Here is a 21,575-nt window from a genome sequence, read left to right on the forward strand (position 1 = left end):
GCGCGAGCGAGGCCCGGCAGTGGGGGGAGGAGGAGCGGGCGGAGCGGCTGCGGCCCAGTTTGGCTGGAACGAGAGGAACCTGTCACAGAGTCGGGTCTCAAACGTCAGCCTTCCTTCCAGAGACAGAGCCGTGCCGCTGGTTGGGGTGACAGGCCAGAAGCCACACTTCAGGAAGGTATCGCCGTGGAGACTTGGGTGGGGACAGGAAGACCCTAAAGTCGGAGGCCGCTGCAGTCTCTTGAGGCCGGAGGAATAGCAGGAGGTGGTGGGGACAGGTGGTGCCACCAAATGTGGGAGAATGAGGGGGTGTTGATGGTTCTGGGGCTCCCAGCCTGGTGACCAGAGAGCATCATGTTGCAGTAGAAATGGAGAGTTAAGGAAGTGGCGTGTTTGAGGGAAAACACTGGATCTAGCTTTCAGTATATTAAGTTTGAGCTGTCATGGGTTACCAGGCAAACTGCACCCCACAGTGCTCCGTACCGTGGATCTGAGATTCAGGAGAGAGATTAAGGCGAGAAAGCAGCACAGGAGGAAAGAAACGGAGGAGGTGACGGAGATAATGCGTCAGGCAGTAACTGCAAACACGTGCAGTGCAGTGCAGATGAGATCGGCCCCGGAAGTGAGCCCAGGGCAGCTTGTGCTTATCCAGGGCCCCAGGTCCTATTCACCTCCACGCCGTGCGCAGGAAGGAAACACACATAAAGACAGTCCACCAAGTCGGCACGTGCTGCCGCGGTGTACACCCATCGCAGGGTACGGTCATGCCGAGGACACAGCAGATGTGAGAGGAAACGTGTAATCTTCAAGGCCAAACACAAGTCTGGGGAGATGGCTCAGTGGGTTAGGCACTTACCTTGTCAACATGAGGACCTGAGTTCAAGCTTCAGAACGTGTGCAAAGTCATTCTGGAAGTAAGGGCTGGAGAAATGGCTTAGCAGTTTTGTCTGTGAAACCTAAGACCCAGGTTTGATTCCCCAGGACCCACATAGGCCAGATGCACAAGGTGGCACATGCGCCTGGAGTTTCTTTGCAGTGGCTGGAGGTCCTGGCATGGCCAGCCAGCCTGCCTTCCTCTCTCTTTCTCCCAACTCTGCTTGCAAATAAATAAAATACTTTTTTCAATAGAAATCCTTTTCATTTTACTATTCTTTTGTTTAAAGAATTCAAAGCAGTACAAAATGATTTTCATCACACTTCAAAATTAAGCTAAAGTTAATGGCTAATACCAACAAGAACTGACAAGTGGCAATATAATTCTGTTTTGTTATTAATTTTTCTAGGGGAAAAAGCATGCTTTCTTTCCTGTTTGTTTGTTTTTTCTTTAACAGCACCTGTAAAAAGTGAGCATATTATTTTGAGTTCATTTACACAGAGAGAGAAACAGATGTATTCTTTTAGAATGTTAGATTACCAAAACATCGACTGCATCACACATTAGTTATTGAAGGCATGTTGGGCTGAAACAAGGGTAGAATTCTGGAACTGCAAGTATTCATAGCAACAGCTTTTGAAAGATGTTTTTATTGAATCATTTCACTTGGGTCATTTGATTGCTGCAGCACAAGGCCATTAAATTACGACAATTCTAGCTGGGCATGGTGGCGCACGCCTTTAATCCCAGCACTCGGGAGGCAGAGGCAGGAGGATCACCATGAGTTCAAGGCCACCCTGAGACTACATCATGAATTCCAGGTCAGCCTGGGCTAAATAAAGTGAGACCCTACCTCGAAAAACCAAAAGGGAGGGAGGGAGGATGGGAAGAAAGACAAAATGAAGGGGACAGGCCAGGTAGTCAGACATGCTTTTGAGCTCTTGCTCCGCTCTTTATTGGCTAGTGCTCTTGAGGGAGCCATTTCCCACTTCAAGTCTCAGTTTGTGTGTGTGTGTGTGTATTTGGTTTTTCCAGGTAGGGTCTCACTCTAGCCCAGGCTGACCTGGAATTCACTATATAGTCTCAGACTGGCATGTGCCACCATGCCCAGCTATTTTTTTTTTTTAATTTGAGAGACAGAGAAAGAATGGGCACACCAGGGCCTTAAACCACTGCAAATGAACTCTGGGCACATTTGCCACTTTGTGCATCTGGCTTACATGGGTACTGGGGAATTGAACCTGGATCCTTGGGCTTTGCAGACAAGTGCCTTCACTGCTAAGCCATCTCTCCAGCCTCTCAAGCCTTAGCTTTTAAGTGAAGGAAGGAATACCAGCTCATACTCATGGCTTTTAAGAATGCCATAGCATCTGCCATCTCCTCTAAACACACGGGTGGAGCCTGCTGAGGGAAGGGAGTGGTGGAGGTGTCAGTCAGCTGTTGCCTGAGAATTTGACAGCTCAGCGTCGCAGCAGCTGCAGAAGAGAAAGGCCATTGAACAGTTAGTGTTGGGACTGGCCAGGGACCAGCGGAATGGGGGGAATGTGCTGCTGTTATTTGAAATGTTCGGAGGTGACCTGGAGGGTGGGCCCTGATGCACGCAGTGAAAAGCGCTGCATGGGTCTAGGGAATTGGGGAGGTCACCTTCCATGTGAGCAGTCCTTCACCCCAGTGCCAGGCTGAACCTGCCGGCACCAAGGGCAGTAGATGGTTAGCTGTTGCACATTATCCTGAACCAAACTTAAACCAGGCTGTGTAACTTTCCCTGACATGGGAGTTTTATTCTGCCCAGTGTACGGAGCCACTTAGGAGCAGCCGGTCTCATCCAGGAATTCACCTGGAGACAGCGTGAGCGCGGAGCAGTTTGGGGATGACGGTCAGTGAGAAGTGATGGGAATGGCAGCATGCTGGGTGACTAACAATGCTTGTGTCATCGTGTGTCTAATAAGACACATCTTCAGGACAGGAACTTTCTGTCCCTGTAGAATAGACGAGGAACAAATTAAGAAATTAAGCTCTCATCCTACTGAATCCAAACCCCATGTCTTTAACCATGAGGCTGAAACTATTTCATCAAGGACGGGAGCTGATCACAGATCTCAAACCCCAGCCAACGTCTCTCAGCCATCCAGGCTTCAAACAAAACCCAGAGAGGAAAAAGCCACAGGGCCAAGACTCGACCGTCTTGAATCCCACCCTCCTCAGGTTCAGTCGCTCCCGTTGCTATGGCCAGAATGGACTCTGGCTTATCAGATCAGGGTCTTTAACCAGGCTTGTAACCCAGCCAGGGACTTCCTTCCAGGAAAGCACAGTGACCCTCCAAGAGCAGCCCCTGGAAGCGCTGCTGAACAGGCAGCTGGAGTAAGGAGGCAGAAAATAAGGCAAAATCAGCAGCCTGTGTGCCCCAACGCCCTCCAGGCCTGAGGTATGATTTGCGTTGACAACACGAGCTGAATTTTTTTCGCCTTAATTTAAGTGGGCAGAGGTGACTGAAAGTGTGAACATGTTAAAATGTTATTCCCAAGCTAGCATGCATCTCAGAGGACTGTTCGAATGATCAGCGGTCGGGAGGTGAAGGAGCTGGGAATGAGCTCAGTGCTGCGCTGACCATGCCCAGAGGGAGAGCAGAGGCAGCTGGTCCCCCTCTCCATGCCCGCGAGGGCCGGCCATTACGGGTGTGGGACGCCTTGCAAAGTGGTGGGTCCTTGAAAGGAGCACGCTGGTCTTCTGACTCTCTGCTGCCACTCCATCGGCCTTGGGTGTGAGGCGGGTCTCTGCCTTTATGTCCAGATGGCTGTCTACTTCTCTGTAAGTCTGGCAAAATCACTTTTCTTCAACGCCTAGATCAGAGAAGGCTCTTGATGCATAGCACAGCAGGCTGTGTGTTTGACGTGTGCCGTTCTTAAAGTATCTGCTCATTTCTGCTTTCTAATTACTTCCGAATGTGCCAGGCTCTTTCAACAGCTGGTAAGCCCACCCAGGCAGGTCGTTGTCTTCATCTCGGCATCACCAGGGTGTCCCCCCAAGGCAGACGCGCGCGCACTTCTGATGGAAGGAATGGTCACAGTGACAGCTCAGTCTGGCCTCAGAGCTCCATGCTTCAGTCTACTCCATATCGCCCACCTTCTGTCCCCTTCTCCACTACTGAGAGGCTTTCCTGTTCAGTCCCTGACCCTTGTGACAGGCCTGTGGGGGAGGAGCCTGTCACGGTGGGGCCTGCAGGCAGACAGCAGTGCCACCACCTCCCAGACTCTCCATGTGGAATTAAATTCTGTCAGCAATCCTGTGAAGTAAGTTTCAAAATCCCCAAGTCACAGGTGAGAATAAGGCATAACAATGTCAAATAGATTGCCCCTCTCTCTTTCTTCTCAATTGGGAGTTATGCTGTTTTATTCCCAAGAAACCTGACCTTATCTGCCTTTTCAAAAGAAAGAGATCATTGAAAGCCAGGTGTGGAGACTCCTACCTATAATCCTAGCACAGGCAGCTTGGAGCAAAAGGCTCCAAAGTTCAAGGCTGGGGAGGGGGTGGCTATAGAGTTAGGCCCAGTGCAGAAAAAAAAGGACTGTTTGGTTGAGCCAGGGCCTTGCTCCGTAGCCCTAGCTAGCCGGGCACTCTCAGCAGTCCTCCTGCCTCGGCCTCCTCTGGCGTGAACCACCATGCCCAATTTACGTGCAGCTCCTTTTCCTCCCCCACGTAGGGTGTTGCTGTGGCCCAGGCTGACCTGGAATTCACTATGTATTCTCGGGCTGGCCTCAAATTCACAGCGATCCTCCTACCTCTGCCTCCTGAGTGATGGGATTAAAGTTGTGTACCACCACAACCAGCTAGATACAGTTTTGTTTTGTTTCTTTTCCTTTTTTTTTTTTTTGTTTTTTGAGGTAGGGTCTCACTCTAGCCCAGGCTGACCTGGAATTCACTATGGAGTCTCAGGGTGGCCTTGAACTCACAGTGATCCTCCCACCTCTGCCTCCCGAGTACTGGGAGTAAAGGCATGCGCTGTCACGCCTGGCTTAGTTTAGTTTTTTTTTTTTTTAAAACAGATAGCTCATTTATTGAGATACCTAGTTTCAGTCAGGCATGGTGGTGCCCACCTGTTGTCCTAGCAGTCTGGAGGCTGAAGGACTAGGGTCAAGTTTGAGGCCAACCTGGGCTCCATGGTGAGTTCCAGGCTAACTGGAGCTACATAGCAATTCCCTGCAGACTCAGCTTCTCAAGTCTTTCCACCTTGACAAGCTTTCCAGTTCCAGAGCACCTTTCCTAGGGAATATGCTGGTACTTCTCCTTTCTTTATTATTTTTTTCTTTTTTCTTCTTTGGTTTTTCAAGGTAGGGTTTCACTCTAGCTCAGGCTCGCCTAGAATTCACTATGTAGTCTCAGGGTGGCCTCGAACTCACAGCAATCCTCCTACCTCTCTGACTCCTGAGTGCTGGGATTAAAGGCGTGCACCACCACACCTGGCTCCTTTTTTTTTTTTTTTTTTTTAATTGTTTTTTAAATTTATTTTAGAGAGAAAGAGAAAGAGGCAGATAGAGAATGGTTATGCCAGGTCCTCCAGCCACTACAAATGAACTCCAGATTCATGCAGCACTTTGTGCATCCAGCTTACATGGGTCCTAGGGAATTGAACCTGGGTCCTTTGGCTTTGCAGACAAGCGCCTTAACTGCTAAGCCAGCTCTCCAGCCCAGGAATTCCTTTCTTACAGTCTGTAACGTATTGGTGGATTGTGGTTTCTGTAGTAAGACTGTGACTCCCAGTGACTTTTTACGAGATCTCCATGTATTTCCTTTCTCCAGAAGTCTGTCCCCTGTTTGGTACTGAGCTCTTGGCATCTGCCTCCTTTTCTTCATTGCTGGCTGGACTGAATCAAGTGGCTGTTTGAAGGCCTTCATTGTCAGCTTCTACAGCCACAGCCAGAACATTCTCTCTGAGAACCACCAGGGAGGGTGGGCCAATCAGTTTTCCCTCTGTTGCTGGCTCTCCACCATCCCCAAGTTGTTAAATAGGAAGCTGAGGCTGGTGTGAGAGGAGAACTTTGCACCTTGGGCCAGCGGCTATGGACAGCTGGCCATTAGAACGGACCCACATGTGGGAGATTCTGCAGCCCGTTTGGCAATGCATCCCCTTCTTGAAGGAAGAGCCGTCGTTCTGGCCTGTGCTTCATTGGTCCTGTTTTGTTCTGCCTGGGGCCCCGAGGTGCCTCCCCACTGGGCAGTTTTGGTTTGGCTGCATATTGTCGTATAGAGTATTTGTGTCCATGAATCCCGAGCTTCCTGCAGCCCAGTTAAGCTGAATGGACTCAGTCAGCGTTTCCTTTTCTCTGGAGAACTCATCGGGTTATTCCAGGCTTGCTCACTGCTCAGGACCTGACCCGCGGGGGCTAAGATTTGTGAGTTGGGGGTGTGAGAGGTCCAGAGTGGTCAGGGCGGAGGAGGGTGCCATCGGGGTTTCCTACTACACCCCCTGGGGATTGATTAGTGGGCACAGTTGGCTGCCTCTCTGTGGCCTCTGCAGGCCTTGAAAGCCCAGTAGACCGGACGAAGCCGTGCTATGGGGAAGGTGAGGAGTGTGGAACCATGTCCCATTCAAACCCCAGGGGTTCAGGCTCCTTGAGAGAGCTGACTGTTGGGTGGACTTTGGTTTTCCGAGGTAGGGTCTCACTCTAGCTAGCACTTTGGGGCCCAACACATGCTGTATTAGTACGTCAGGGTTTAAAAAAAAATATTTTCTTTATTATTGATCTGAGGAAGAGTTAGATGGGGGTGGGCAGTGAGTATGGGCACGCTAGAGCCTCCTGCCTGTGCAAACCAACTCCAGAAGCATGCCACTTTGTGTCTCTGGTTTTATGTGGGTACTGAGGAATCAAACCCAGGCCACTGGCCTTTGCAAGCAAGTGCATTTGACCACTGCTCCATCTCCCTTAGCCCCTCATAATGCTGTGCACCCCAGCAGTGCCTCGTCAGCATGTCATGTTTGTGACATGCTGCTTGTTTGCACCCCTCCTTCCAGACACCCTATTCAGCTTGTGGACTGAGCTTCCAGAAGGGGCCTTGGGGCTGCCGGTGAGGAGAAAGGTGAGGGAGAGTGGGTGCTGTGCGTGCAGTCACAGGAGGGGCTCAGGCAGAACTCCACAGGACTCCACAGGGACAGGTGCCTTCACAGCAAGGTGGGGACAGGACCTGCTGTCTCAGATGTGGACACTCAGCAAGGTGGAGTCACCACAGCCAAGGCCACAAGGCAGCACAGCCAGGAGCAGAGCCTGCGCCTCTGGGTCCCAGGGAGGATGGATCTCTCTGGGTCTGCAGGCCTCTGTCTTCCTCATCTGTGGCTCCCTGCCTCTGGTCTTATGAGTAGTTCTTGGGCTGTTTGCACATACTAGGGAATTGTTTGCTGCACGGACCCTGAGATGCTGCTCGTGGGGTTGGGGAAGCAAGCTTGCCTGTTGGCTTTGGGGCGTGGTCTCGTGCCGGACGTGGTGCCACCCCCTCTGATGATGCCAGTGACAGTCTTCAGTGGGACTGAGCTCCCTCTGGGTGTCTCTGTGCCGTGCTGCGAGAGACTTGGGCCTGGCCGGTTACTGATGCTATTTTGGGGCAGAGGGTTTTGAGTGTACAGTAGTAGTTGGCCTTGTGAGCTAGCAGTGTCGGGTTTCGAGGGTGTTGGGAAGGCCTCCAGAGAAGGCAGGACACGCTGCAGCGCTTCCTTCCCCAGTGGATCTCAGGTTAGCCTAAACAAGCATGAGCAGCTGGACGGCCTTGGCAGGAGTGAGAGACACATGCATTTAAAAAAATAAATAAATAAAAAAGGAAAGGAAAAGAGAAGCCTGTGTTCTGCGCAGAGGGAAGGACGAGGCCTGCAGCTCTGAGCGGCCCCTGCCGAGGAAGGAAGCGGTTATGTCCCTGCTGTTGTGCTTTGCCCTTCGAGTGTCGCAGGTTGTGATCGTGACCTCCGTGTCTGCCCTGTGGCTGCTTGCCAGAGGCAGGGAGGGCGGGCTGCTCTAAACAACACTGTGGTCTTATGGAAATGGATCAGATGTTCCAGGAGCGACTCGCGCCTGCTCGTTGGCTCTCACACACCCGGCCGGTGCTCTCGCCTTCTGTCCTCGCCCGTGTCCTTTCTGTGGGATAGAGTTAGCACTTCTCCTCGCCTTATATAGCAAGAGCTGGTCGTTAATGTTAACAGAGATCTGACGAGGGAAGGGTGCCAGGCAGCATTAATCAGGCCAGCGTTTGGAATTTCGTAAATGCCCTGACTTTGGGCACAAATCAAACATGAACAATATGGAACTGTTTTCTTCCTTCCTCTCTTCTGTGCCCTTTCCCCAGCCTGCCCAGCTTCTCTCCCTCCCTCTCTTGTTTTGAACTCAGCTTCGCTGTCCGCTCACTCTGTTGGAACTTTGTTGATTTTTGCCACGTTTAATTTTTTTATTTCTCTCCGTCCACTCCAAGACCACAGGCGGAGCAGCAGCAGCCGGAGCCAGGACTCTGCGGACGGGCAGGACGGGCAGGTCCCAGAGCAGTTCTCGGGTCTCCTCCACGGTTCCTCCCCGGTGTGCGAGGTGGGACAGGACCCTTTCCAGCTGCTCACTGCCACCGGCCAGAGCCATCCAGACCGGTCCCCCAAGCAGGGCGCCTGTCCTGAGACCAGCATGCAGCTGGAAGAGACAGCTTTACACCCTCCCGGAGCCCCGCAGCCCAGCATCCTGGACCAGAGCAAAAGAGTGGGCTTCTCAGCAGGCCTGGCCACCCCTGCCAGCCGAGGGCACCTCGAGACTTTGACTCTCGCAGCACCTCTGCACCCTGCTGGTGCTGAGGAAGAAGGAGACCAGCTTGGGGCCAGGAGCCGGGCCCCTCCCACCAGCAAGCCCAAAGCGGAGCTCAAACTCAGCCGCAGTTTGTCCAAGTCGGACTCGGATCTCCTGACCTGCTCTCCCACGGAGGACACCACGATGGGCAGCCGCAGCGAGTCTTTGTCCAACTGTAGCGTTGGGAAGAAGAGGCTGGAGAAGTCGCCGTCCTTCGCCTCAGAGTGGGATGAGGTAAGGCCGGCGTGACGTCACGGAGAGCGGGGCAGCCCCCCGCGGCTCCCAGACCAGGATCCGGGCCGGGGCTGCCTTGGTTCCAGCACACTGTGCCCAGCGTGTTTCTGACGGTGGTGAGGATGGCAAGCCCCAAGAAGCCCCGTCCCAGAGGACAGGTCAAGGAATGGTTAAAGCTGAGGGTGGAGGCCCGGCAGAGTGGGGCTGAGGGAGGGACAGTTCCTAGAAATGACATGTGCTTGGAAACATTTGGAGCCCATCCGCCCCGTGGAGGAGGCTGCCTCGGAAGAGCCTTACACTTCCTGCCAGTCCTCAGGGAAGAACAGGAGAGGCCAGACTTAGCAGGTGAGGAAGAGGAGGGTTTGGAGAGAGCTGCTAGAAGGGAGTCCCAAGGGGTCTTTTCCATGCTGGGCACCTCCTTAGTTATTCTTGCTGGGTTCCTCTGCCAGGCCAGATGCCTCTCCCAGCAGAAGCATCCAGCCCATCCCACATTCCCAGCGTGGTGAGGCAGAGGCTGTGGCGCTCAGGAATCACAACGATCTGTGAGGAGAAGACACGGTCAGTCTGAGAGCCAGGTTCCTTTCAGGACCATTCTTACCAAGTAGCTGGAAGGGTACGCTGGCCTCGTTCTCAGCCACCTGTGGCGTGTTTTCCTGAGCAGAAGAATGTGTGTCTGAAAAGATTGGTAAACACCCGGCACTGCTAAGTGCCACCCTTGTGGGCTGGTCCCTGGGAAGGAGCTGCCTTTGAAGTGGACTCTGCCTCCCAGGAACCACCTCAAGATCCACAAGGAGGGGCAGTACAGCTGCCATGTGCATTTGAACATTCTGTAGTCAGTGCCCAGCCCAGCTCAGTGGGGTTGCGGCTGTAGAGTCCTGTAAACCAAAGCCGACCCCATTCCCAGTGTGGGAACAAGGGCGGGGCGGCTCCTCCAGGCTGTTATCTCGGGTAAGACCAGGCTTAGCACTCGGCTCAGTCACAGACAGGAATCCTCGCAAAGGGGGATGCTCGTTGCTTAGTCAGCAAAGTCTCGTGAACCTGTACGGGAGAGATTCGTGGCCACCAGTGGAAAATCACTGAGAGAAGTAGCCCTGAGGCCCCTAGGAGGCCGCATACAGAGGGCATGCCTTTGTAGGAATGTGTTTTTCAGAACAGGTTCACTGGTTTACAGTCATCTTTAGGAAAACAAAGGAGCAGGATGCTCTGAAATAGCTGAGAGAGGCCAGGGTTGCAGACAGGCGGTGGAAAGAGCAGGAGCGGGCTTCCAGAAAGGCCACAGCGAAGAGGAATTAGGCCTGGAATTAAAGAACTCATTCCCACTGGCCTTCAAGTTTGACTGCGGTTAGTGGGGTGAAGAGACAGCGCGGAGGGCAGTGAGAACAGCACGCGCACGGGGTGGGGCTGCGAAAGACCCAGGAGTGCCGGAGAGGGCCAGGGCCCTGACTGTCAGGCTGAGGTGAAGGCCAGATCTTGGAGTCTTCAGATGCTAGGAGGAGGCTTTGCTGATTGTACCAGGCGCTTCTCTGGCTCCGTCCCTCGGACTCCCTCACCCTAAGCAGTCAGTGATGCTGGGCATTGCTCACAGCCTGCTCGTGCCCAGCAGGATGCAACAGTGCCATGCATTTCCTTCTTGAGGAGAAACAAAACTACTGAAGTAGAGCCCAGTCCGCTCGCGGTCAGCCATTGGGCCCGTGAGCAGTTTCCCTGCTTCCTAACGCGAGGAGGAGCAGGCGCTATTATTACCCTGGCAGGCAGACATCGCAGGGGCTGCCGGGAGGTCAAGGCAGCCTGGGCAGTGGTGGATTTTTTTTTTTTTTTTGAGGTCATGTTTCACTATGTGGCACAGGCTAGCCTTGAACCCACGGCTCTCCTGCCTCAGCTTTTAGAGCGCTGAGATTACAGGTGTGTGCCCTCATACCAGGCTCTGGAGCAGGGCTGTAGTGTGGCTGAAGGCCTGGAAGCACTGTTATATTTTACCTTTTTCTTTTCATAAAATATTTATTTGCAAACAGAGAAAGGGAGGGAGGGAGAACATGACCGAATGGGTGTGCCAGAGCCTCTTGCCACAGAAAACACTCCAGATCCATCTTTGTGCACCTGGCTTTATGTGGGTACTGAGAACTCGAACCCAGACCACCAGGCTTTGCAGACAAGAACCTTTATCTGCCGAGCCACATTTCCAGCCACTGAGGTTTTTGTTTGCTGGCCTGCAATTCATGGTGATCCTCCTGCCTCAGCCTCCCAAGTACTGGGACTGTAGGTGTGCGCCACCATGCTATTCTAAACATGAAAAAGTTTGAAGGGGTTGGAAAGATAGCTCAGTGGTTAAAGATACTTGCTTGCAAAACCTGATGGCCTGGGTTTGATTCACCAGTAAAGCCAGATACGCAAAGTGGCACATGTGTCAGGAGCTAGTTTGTAGAGGAAAGAGGTCCTGGTACACCCATTCTCTCTCTCTCTTTCTCTCCTCCCTTTCTCTGTCTCTCCTCCTTTGCAAACAAACATTTTAAAACCTTGAAGGTCTGGAGGGATGGTTTAGCAGTTAAGGGGCTTGCCTGCAAAGCCAGAGGACCCAGGTTTGATTCCCTAGGACCCACATAAGCCAGTTGCACAGGGGCACATGCGTCTGGAATTCATTTGCAGTGGCTGGAGGCCCTGGTGCACCCATTCTCTCTCTATATATGTCTGCTTCTTTCTTTCTGCCTCTCTCAAATAAATAAAAAACTAAAAAAACCTTTAAAGTGATAGAGGCATTATGGGAAAGAATTTACAAGACAGAATCAGCAGGCCCCTTTGTGCATAGCTCTGTGACATTTGTGTGTGGTGCTGAGGAGAGACCCATACCAGGCACATGCTCTGCCACTCAGCTGTGTCCCCCACCCCTTGGGGTTGTCTTGGAATCAGGCTTTACTCGGTTTTCGTGAGTCTCTGTCTGAGGAGAAACTTGACATCTCCTCACGCTAAGGGCTCTGAACGCAGGGCCTTGGCAGGCTTTCCTGGTACAGGCCTTGGTTAATGGCTGTGCCCCACCCTCCCCCTGCCCAGGCCTTTGGAGGCTGCTTTGCTGTTCGCTGCCGTAGGTGGCGGAAGCTGCTCTGAAGGAGATGGATGGCTCCACTCCTCACCGAGGCCCGGGCGGCCCAGGAGCAGGTGACCCCAGCACAGGTGGAGTGGCAGCAAGACTGACCGGTGCTGCTGGCAGGCAGGGCAGGGTGGTGATGGGCTTGGGCCTCAACAGATCTGGCTTTGAGGCCAGGGCCACCTCCAGCTCCACTCTGCAGGCCGGCTCACCAAGCCTCGCGTTACCGTCTCCAGTGTTTGCTGAGAAGGAACACGTTTAAGTGCCTAGGACAGTTCCAAGCTCGCAGGATGGGTGACTACGTGGCCGATAGTGGAGAAGAACTAACCCAGGAGTGTCTTCTGGCCTTAGGAAAAGCAGTATGTTGCAGGAGGTCCTTGAGTCTGGCAGTGGCGTTCAAGCCCTTCGTGTTGTGGTCCTCCAGTGTGGCTCAGCCCCAGCCTGGGAAAGCCAGGCAGGCATGCCCGGGGCTCTTCCTTGAGGAGCCAGTGAGCTGCTTCTGAGATGGGAGAGACAGCTCAGCCCTCCGTGGTTCCCTTCTCACGTGCACCCCTGGTTCACCATGGCCAGCTGTGGCTGGCGAGTTCAGGTGCCGTCATTGGGGGGCGTGCCCAGCTAAGACATTCAGGGGTCGTGCTGCTCACTGCTGGCTGACGCAGCCCTTGTTGTACTGGCCTGGACTACATGACTTCTGAGCACTGGCCTGGTGAAGGTCAGCCTCTGAGAGAGTGTCCATTAGTGACATTGGCTTTCTCGTTTCCCATTACAGTCTTGCCAGCAAAGTAATAGTTTGCCTTTTAAAGAGCTCTGCCTAGGAGACCTCTGGCTCCAATCTCCAGTGGATGTTTTCTGTGTTCTTGGGTCTGCCAGAGCGCTCTCCTGTCTTGACCACGGGGGCACAGGAGAGGGTAAACCGGGAGGCTGCGCATAAAGGGGACTTCAGTGCCACCCAGGCAGTAGGAAAGACTGCCTGTGCCCTGGACGTAGTTAATCCCTGACTACTTACTACTTAAATACCCACTTGTCTTACATGCTTACTGATTTATGATTCACCAAATTACTTCACATTGTAGACACCTTACCATGGCAAGTTAAGACTTGGATTCACTGCTGCCACGAACACCCTGCACGTGCAAGTGCACACACGTGTGCATATTGGTGCTAGGATCCTGACCCAGTGCTGGGCAGGTGGCTTTGTCATCAAGCCACGCCCCCAGCCTCAGATGTTCATTCTGTAAGGCTCAGTATTGTGTTGTATAGCTGTGTCGTACGATTGATGGGATTGTTGCTTCAACCGTGCCGGCCACTTCCCTCCCAGTCAGCGCCGCTTCGTCCTGGTCTACCTGCCTGTGTGCTGTGCACTGGCCTCCTGAAGGCCACCACTGCGCTGGGGGTCTCCCATCACCAGCACGTCTGTCCATGCTCGCTCCCGGCCTGCGCTGCTCGCGGTGACTAGCACCTGTTCCTGCCGCTCTGCCTCACTCTGCTCTTCCTCTGAAGGAGCCAAGGAGCAGGCCTTTTTGCAGAAATAGACGCCATTTTGCTTTGTAGCCCAGGCAGGTCTGGTACTTGCTAGGCAGGAGGCTGACCTCAGCCTCCCAGGTGCCAGAGTCACAGGTGTGTGCTACCAGGCCACTCGGTGACGCCATTGTGGAGCTCTGTCGTGGGCTGTGCCGTCCTCTCCCTCTAGAGACCATTTCTGCCACCCCTGAGCCCACATAGATGGCTTTGTGCTGGGGCACAAAACATGGCTCTAGGACTGGAGAGATGGCTTAGTGGTTAAGGCACTTGCCTGCAAAAGCCAAAGACCCAGGTTCAACTCCCCGGAACCCACATTAGCCAGATGCATAAAGTAGTGCATGTGTCTGGAGTTCGCTTGCAGCAGCTGGAGGCCCCGCCACACAGGCTCTCGCGCTCACTCTCTCTGCCTTTTTCCCTCCCTCTCAAATAAATTAAAAATAAAAATATAAAAAATGGAAATTCTCCCTGAGACTACATAGTGAATTCCAGATTCCAGGTCAGCCTGGCCTAGAGTGAGACCCTACCTCAAAAAGCCAAAAAAAAGGGAAAATCTCACAAAACCCATCTTCTTTTTTTTGGCTTTTCGAGGTAGGGTTTCACTTTACCTCAAGCTGAGCTGGAATTCACTATGTAGTCTCAGGGTGGCCTTGAACTCACAGTGATCCTACCTCTGCCTCCTGAGTACTGGTATTAAATACATGTGCCACCATACCCAGCATCCACAAAACCCATCTAAAAAAAAAAAAAAATAGGGCTGGAGAGATGGTTTAGTGGTTAAGGCATATGCCTGCAAAGTCAAAGGACCTCAGTTCGATTCCCTAGGACCCACATAAGCACAAGGTGGTCTGGAGTTCGTTTGCCGTGGCTGGAGGCCCTGGAGTGCCCATTCTCTCCCCCCCCCCCAACCCTTCTCTTACTCTGTCAAATAAATAAAATTCTTTTTATAAAAGAAAAACATGGCTCTAGCATGGCCACTGTAAACTATTCTTGGTGGCAAGGCTGGGATATCCATGGTGCTGAGAGGCAGGAAAAAGTCATGCTCAAAGCTTTTCCCACTTGCAGCCGTAGCAAAGGAAAAGATACAGGGGCTGGAGAGATGCCTTAGCAGCTAAGGCACGTGCCAGCAAAGCTGAAAGACCCCGATAAACACCAGTACCCATGTAAAGCCAGATGCACAAAATGGCACATGCATCTGGAGTTTTCAGTGGCCGGAGGCCCCGGCATCCCATTTTTCTGTCTCTCCTTGCAAATGGGTAAATGAATAAACAGGAAAAGATATGGGAGCTCCCTCCAGCAGGCCAGCGGTGCCGGCAGCATTCCAGGTGTAAGTCCCACGTCTGTCTCCTTAGATGTGCTTTCCTCTGGTCTCCTGCACTGAGGTGCGCCCGCGCACAGATACACACAGCAAAAGCAATGGGATCTGAATGAAACTCCTTGGGCACCTTAGTGTCGCTGCAAAGACAGGTTCCCGGGCCCATCCTCCGACACCAAGACCTGGGGGTGCCACGGCCGCACGCCCTCCTGTAAACGGCAGGCACATCACCCAGATCGCTCACCCGACGTAGGAAAATGCCGCAGAAGTACTGCGTGTAGCTGATGGACTAGTGACGGGGAATGTGCCTGTGCATAGACGCTGGACTCCGCCCTGTTTCCAAACATTTCCAGGTTGCAGTTGATTGACCCTACAGATGTGGGAACCTCTGAGGGTGCATGCAGCAGTAAATGTCCGGCCAGGCTTGACGTATACAAAATGTTCTGGGGTCAGTGAGCTCCCCCACATGCCTAGAATGGGATTAAGTTTATGAAGGAGAAACCCTCAGAAGGCCACTTGTGTATTTGGCATAAACGTCTTTGTCCTTCAAAACTAGGCTGAAGGCTTGAGTGCCAAAACTGTTTTGTAATTGGGTTCGTAAATATTAATCAGGTGAGAATGGGGGAGCCGGGACCTCCTTTGTGTGTGCCCTGCAGGGCCGAGAATCCCTTCTGGTCAGGAGCGTCCGTTTGGGCAGGTCTTGTTTTTGTCTGAAGTGGTAGCCGAGCGCTTGCATCCCTCTTGAGACATGAAGGGGCAGTGGCAGAGAGCTGGTCCTTCCAGGCCCTCTTATCTGCACTGTCCCCTTAGAGACATGATGTCATCAGGAGGAGAGATGATTGGCTTGGCTCCTCGGAGGCTCTGGCTGCTTTAACCCCTGAGGGGTCAGAGGGAGAGCAGCCTTGAGTTTCCATTGTCCGTAGTGTGTATTGTTTCCCGGCACATAAACAGCTTGGTGCCCACTCTAAACAGGAACATGACTCTCCCATCATGGGAACAGTATGGAGCCAGGAATGTCTCATGCTGTACCCTGACTTCCCGTGGTGTACCCCTGTCCTAGGTGCAGCTGTCTGCAAATGGTCTCGGTCTTATGTGGCCTGAGGCCGGTTGTTCTGACTTTTTAAGCCTAGCTCGCTTTCCCAGCAGCCCGGCATTGGGGCCTTTCTATCAGATCCCTGCTCTTGTTATGTAGACGATAGACCGCTGCACTTCACATAAAGGAAACTGATGGCCCAGTGGAAAGGTCGGCTCAGGCTCCATCAGGTCTCCAGCTGCCCCACATGCTTTGGGGCAAGCCGGGGGCCTGGGACCTGGCCTGGGAGGTGCCCCCCACTCACTGCTCCCCTCTCAGGCCAGGAGCTTCCTCTCCCTTTCCTCAAGGTCGTGGGCTTCTCCTGCTGCCCTGACTTTTCTTACTCTGTTGCTTCTCTTTTTCCCTTTTTCCCCTTTTCTTTCCCCCATTTCCTCCTGAACTCTTTCTCACCTGTCATCCCCCCCCCCACTTTACTCTGTTCAGTTTCCCATGTCCTTCCCTTTTCCCAGGCAGCGGCATATGCTTCCTTGCAACCTTTCTTCTCATCCCTCTCTCCACCACCAGGGCTTTGCTTCGTTTTACTCCTTTGGACATTTGGGGCAGTGTCTTCCTGTGCTGGTATTCTTGGAGGGCATTTGTGATCTGGCGGTGCCCCATACTGTCACCCACCTACCTGCCCGCCTTTCCTAGATGATCTGGTCCCAGTCCTCTGCAGCAACTGGGGTTTCAGAGAGGTTGGGGAAGGTGGTTGTGTGGTGGTTGTGAATTTGCCAACCAAGTGAGAATCTGCTTTCTCTCCCCTTTTTGTTTTGTTACAGTTCCCTCCCCCCCCCAAGGTACAGTCTCACTGTAGCCCATAGTGACCTGGAATTCACTGTGTAGTCTCAGGGTGGCCTTGAACTCACACCAGTCCTCCTAGCTCTGCCTCCCAAGTGCTGGGATTAAGGGCATACACCACCACACTCGGCTTGTTACATTAAAAAAACATATTTTATTGATTTATTTGCAAGCAGAGGGTCAGGAATGGGCATGTGGGGACCTCTTGTCACTGTGAACAAACTCCAGATGCACGTGCTATTTTGTGCATCTGGCTTACATGGGTATTGGGGATTTGAACCCGAGCTGTTAGGTTTTGCAAGCATACCTTCAACCACTGGGCCATCTCTTTGGCCCCTTTGTTACTTCTTTTTTTTTTTAATTATTTATTTATTTATTTGAGAGCGACAGACACAGAGAGAAAGACAGAGGGAGAGAGAGAGAATGGGCGCGCCAGGGCCTCCAGCCACTGCAAACGAACTCCAGACATGTGTGCCCCCTTGTGCATCTGGCTAAGGTGGGATCTGGGGAACTGAGCCTCAAACCGGGGTCCTTAGGCTTCACAGGCAAGCACTTAACCGCTAAGCCATCTCTCCAGCCCTTGTTACATCTTTTAAACACAAGACCAGAAGCTTGAATGACAAATGTTGGCTAATATTCCAGTGCTGAGACTCACAGGAACATTTTCTGTGACCTTTTTTCCCTTAAGACAGTTTTTTGTTGCCCAGGGTAGCCTCAAACTATGTATGTGAGGATGAGCTTGAACCCCTGACCCTCCTGCCTCCACCTCCCTAGTGCTCATGTTAAAGTCACGAATCACCACACCCAGCTCTCTGGGACATAGTCATTAATAATATAAAATTGAGCCAGTGTGATGGTGCATGCCTTTAATACCAGCAGAGGTAGAATCGCCACGAGTTCAAGGCCAGCCTGGGACTACAGAGTGAGTTCTAGGCCAGAAGTGAGAGCCTACCTTAAAAAAAAAAATACACTGGTCTGGTAGCACACACCTTTAGTCCCAGCACTCCGGAGGCAGAGGTAGGGGGATCGCCGTGAGTTCAAGGCCACCCTGAGACCCTGAGGTCAGCCTGAACTTGAGTGAGACCCTACGTTGAAAAACCAAAATAAAAGTAATAATGTAAAATTAAAGCACTGTTTCTTTTTCTGGAAGTCGTCTTGTGAGGCTCCGCTCCGCTCTGCCTCAGGCCCTGCGCTGACCGCTGAGAAGCCTGCAGTGCACCGGAGACGGAGGGGAGCTGGTGCTCTGCAAAGAGAACTGGAAAGGGGACGAGAGGGGGCTGGGGGGCTTCTGAGGAGGAGAAAGGCAGCTGCAGGCCATGGGGAGAAGGGAGCAGTAGCACCGTTGGGCTGTTTCCCCTTCATCTCTGCTGTGGGAGGAAGGCCACACTCACTCCTCCCTTCACTTGGAATAGACCTTACAGCTGACCTTCACCCTTCTCCTTTCCAGTCTCTCTACCCGCTTCAACACCTGCGTCCTTTCTCATCTTGCTGGTGGCTTGTTTTTGTTCTTTCCTTTTGAAATGAAGTTATGATAGGTAGGTAGCCTAGCTGGCCTTGAGTTCTCATGTAGCTGAGGATGATCTTGAACTTCTGATCCAGCACAGGGCTTCAGGTGTGCTAGGCAAGCACTCTACTCTATATCCAACCCTCCTCCTCTATTTATTATATATATGTATGTTATTTATTTATATATATATGTGCTATTTATTGGGGGGGAATAAAGAGGAGACAGAATGGGCCCGGCTCATACTTATTAAGTTACTAAACTTGCCATCAGAAATTGAGTGTCTCTTAAATTTGATCATCCTTGTGACCATCCTAGGCTAGGATCCCTGGTTGAGTTCTGGAGAAGGCGAGTTCTAGGTCATCATCTCCAGAAATGTCTCCTTGAGCTCGTCACATACTCAGGACAGAAGTGAAACCTAAACTCTAAATTCTAAGAGAAGGGGAACGAGCTAGAGATCACCAAGAGTCAAGGTGGGAGGTCTAGTGAGAGGAAGACTGCAGTGAGCTGTGCATTGGTGCCCCACGTGGAATGCATAATTGATGCTGAGACCTGCCACAAGGAACAGGCACCCGTCCTTGGGTCCATGGGTTCCAAACAGGTCACCACAGCCAGCTGCAGCGAGATGCCAGGGCTCAGACACCCTCTGGTCCCGGGTAGGGTTAGGAGAGGTTGGCGTAGGGAGAGCTTCCCAGATGCCAGGGGTGAAGGTCAGATATGGGGTGAGTAAGGGGCAGAAAAGTTTACTGGTGCTGTGTGTCGAGAGTGGCAGCTGATTTACCAGGCCAGATGGTGGCGGACAAGCTTATTACATACAACTGTAGGAAAGCAACTCAGGGTCCTAACTTAGGCTTTCCTTGGAGTCTGTGACCCTCCAGATCAGCACAGAGCTCTTTCCTGCCCCTGGTGTCGGACAGCACCCTCAGAGTCATACTGCCTGACCTGCTCTGTCTGTGGGAGCTGCCTGGCCTGCTCTGGGGTCCACTAATGTCCTCCATGCCACGCAGCAGAGTGGCTCCTTGCCTGGCGTCCTGCTCCATTTGTTCACCAGCTCTAATGACCTGGTATCTGACGCCACAGGGCCCACCTGTCTGTGACTGAAGGCAGCCTGTTCGTTTGTCTGGACAGGTGGGAAACTGCCTGGGCTCACTAGGGGCCTGCGAAGGACAATTTGTCTGACAGTCTGTTCTTGCTGGCCTGATTTAAAACCACCAGGAAGCCATTGTAAACTGCTGAAAAGTTCTCTGTGTGACTGTCATTCACCAGTTCCTTTCCACTATTTTTCCCCTGGGGGTAGGGTAGGTAATTATTATTATTTTTACAAATAGAATATTTATTTATTTGAGACAGAGGCAGAGAACGGGCGTGCCACTACCTCCAGCCTCTGCAAACGAACTCCAGATGCGTGCGCCCCCTTGTACAGCTTGCTGACGTAGGTACTGAAGGATTGAACCTGGGTCCTTTGGCTTCACAGGCAAGTGCCTTAACCTCTAAACCATCTCTTTAGCCCCCTTTTTTTGTTGTTTTGGGGTAGGGTCTTGCTATCTAGCCTAGGCTGACCTGGAATTCCTCAGGGTGGCCTGGAACTCACAGCAGTCCTCCTACCTCTGCCTCCACAAATGCTGGAATGAGCCCCGTGCCTGACTCCTTTCCACTTTGCGTCGTGCCTGTCTTTCCAACAGAACTTTCCCGGCCCACAGGGTGCTCGCGGCTGCTGTCTGTGGACACTGAGGCCTGGAGTGCCTCTTCCCCACCCCTGGCCCAGAAGGTGGTATCCTGCAAAAGTTTCTCTTCAGGGGCCAGCCCTCTGTGCTGGCGTGTAGGATGGAAGAGAGCGTTCTAGAATGTGGGGTGCAGTGGCAGAGGCATGCCACCTGTATTTGCCCTGCACTCCAGGTGTGGGTCTCTCTCAACCCTGAGATCGTGGAGCCGTTTCTGAACCCTTGGAAGGAGCATGTCTCATACGGCCTCCTTGTCCATCAGTGTGTGGAAATTTGGGCAAGTCATTTCTGGGAAGGAAGTTTTTATGCACTAGGGGCTTTTAAATGTTATATCTGAAAATGGCTGTGTGTGTGTACGCATGTACGTAGTTTCAAGACAGACTTGCTCTTTTGCCAAGGCTAGCTTTGACAGCCCTCCTAATTTAGCTGCCTAAGTTGCTGAGATTGTAGGTTATACCAGCACTCCCAGCTGTGGCTGAGCATTTGTGATTGTGTGTGTGTGTGTGTGTGTGTGTGTGCACTTGTGGAGACAGGGGACACCTCTGCTGTCTGTCCTTTGTCTTCCACCTTGAGACAGGGTCTCCTGTTGATGACCGCGGTGTTATGGCTGCAGGCTTCTGGGACCCTGTTGCCACCATAGTGCTGATGACAGATGGGTGCTGTGTACACTGCCGTGCCCAGCTTATTGTGGGCTCTGGGATCTGAACCCAGGTCCTCATGCTTACCTGGTGAGCACTTACCCCCTGAACAGTCAGTCTCTTCAGCCCCCAACTGAGTATTTGAAGGCACCTAGGAACACACAATGAGAAATGCTTCCTCTGTGCACACAGTATCCAGTTCTTCACCTCAGTTATTAAAGTATCCTTCCAGAAATATGTTGGAAATACTGAACATTTCAAATATATTCATCTTTAACTTAAAACATGGTGCTATTTTAGTGTTGTGAACCTTGTCCATCTAAGACTAGTTTTGCCAGCTGTAGTGGCACACACCTTTAATCCCAGCAGTTGGGAGGCAGTGGTAGGAAGATAGCTGTGAGCTTGAGGCCAGCCTGGGCTAGATGGCTTAGTGGTTAAGGCGTTTGCCTACAAAGCCAAAGGACCCAGGTCCGATTCCCCAGGACCCATGTTAGCCTGATGCACAAGGGGGCGCACATGTCTGGTGTTCATTAGTGGTGGCTAGAAGCCCTGGTGCGCCCATTCTCTCCCTCTGTCTCTCTCTCTGTCAAATATATAAATAAATAAATAAAATTTTAAATGCTTTGCTGCAGATCATAGCTAATTAAGTACATGTAGGTTTCTTTTTCATAGCATACCACACAGCATCCCCCCATGGTGCGCAAACCTGTAATTTCTTTTAAGTTTCTTGTTGATGGACATTTTGCCTGTTATGACACCATTACTAATCAAGAGTATTGCTGCAATGCAAATCCTCCTTCAGTCATTGAGATTAATTTGAAAGCTGAGTGGCTGCACACAAGAACCTGTGCATGCTAAACTTTGCCTCCCACTCACAGCATACAAAGAAGGCTATTTTTCTCCACTTTGCTGACACAGGGTAGTTGGCCATTTAATCTGTGTTTTTGGTTAGCAGATTGTCAGCGTGTAATATTTTTATTTGTTTGTGAAAAGGGAGAGGAAGTGTGTAGACATGCCAGG

At 52.1% G+C, this 21,575-nt stretch overlaps 1 protein-coding gene across 6 annotated transcripts in view; it reads left to right on the forward strand.

Moving 5' to 3' along the window:
- Anks1a (ankyrin repeat and sterile alpha motif domain containing 1A) overlaps positions 1-21,575 on the forward strand; it is a 154,143-nt gene that overhangs the window by 82,821 nt on the left and 49,747 nt on the right. For all 6 annotated transcript variants that reach the window (XM_012947449.2, XM_012947451.2, XM_045155697.1 and 3 more), the window contains one exon: positions 8,321-8,910. In XM_012947449.2, coding sequence (XP_012802903.2) covers positions 8,321-8,910 — 590 coding nt within the window. The remainder of the gene's footprint in view (positions 1-8,320; positions 8,911-21,575) is intronic.

The sequence above is a fragment of the Jaculus jaculus genome, chromosome 8, assembly GCF_020740685.1.
Source record: "Jaculus jaculus isolate mJacJac1 chromosome 8, mJacJac1.mat.Y.cur, whole genome shotgun sequence".
Taxonomy (NCBI): domain Eukaryota; kingdom Metazoa; phylum Chordata; class Mammalia; order Rodentia; family Dipodidae; genus Jaculus; species Jaculus jaculus.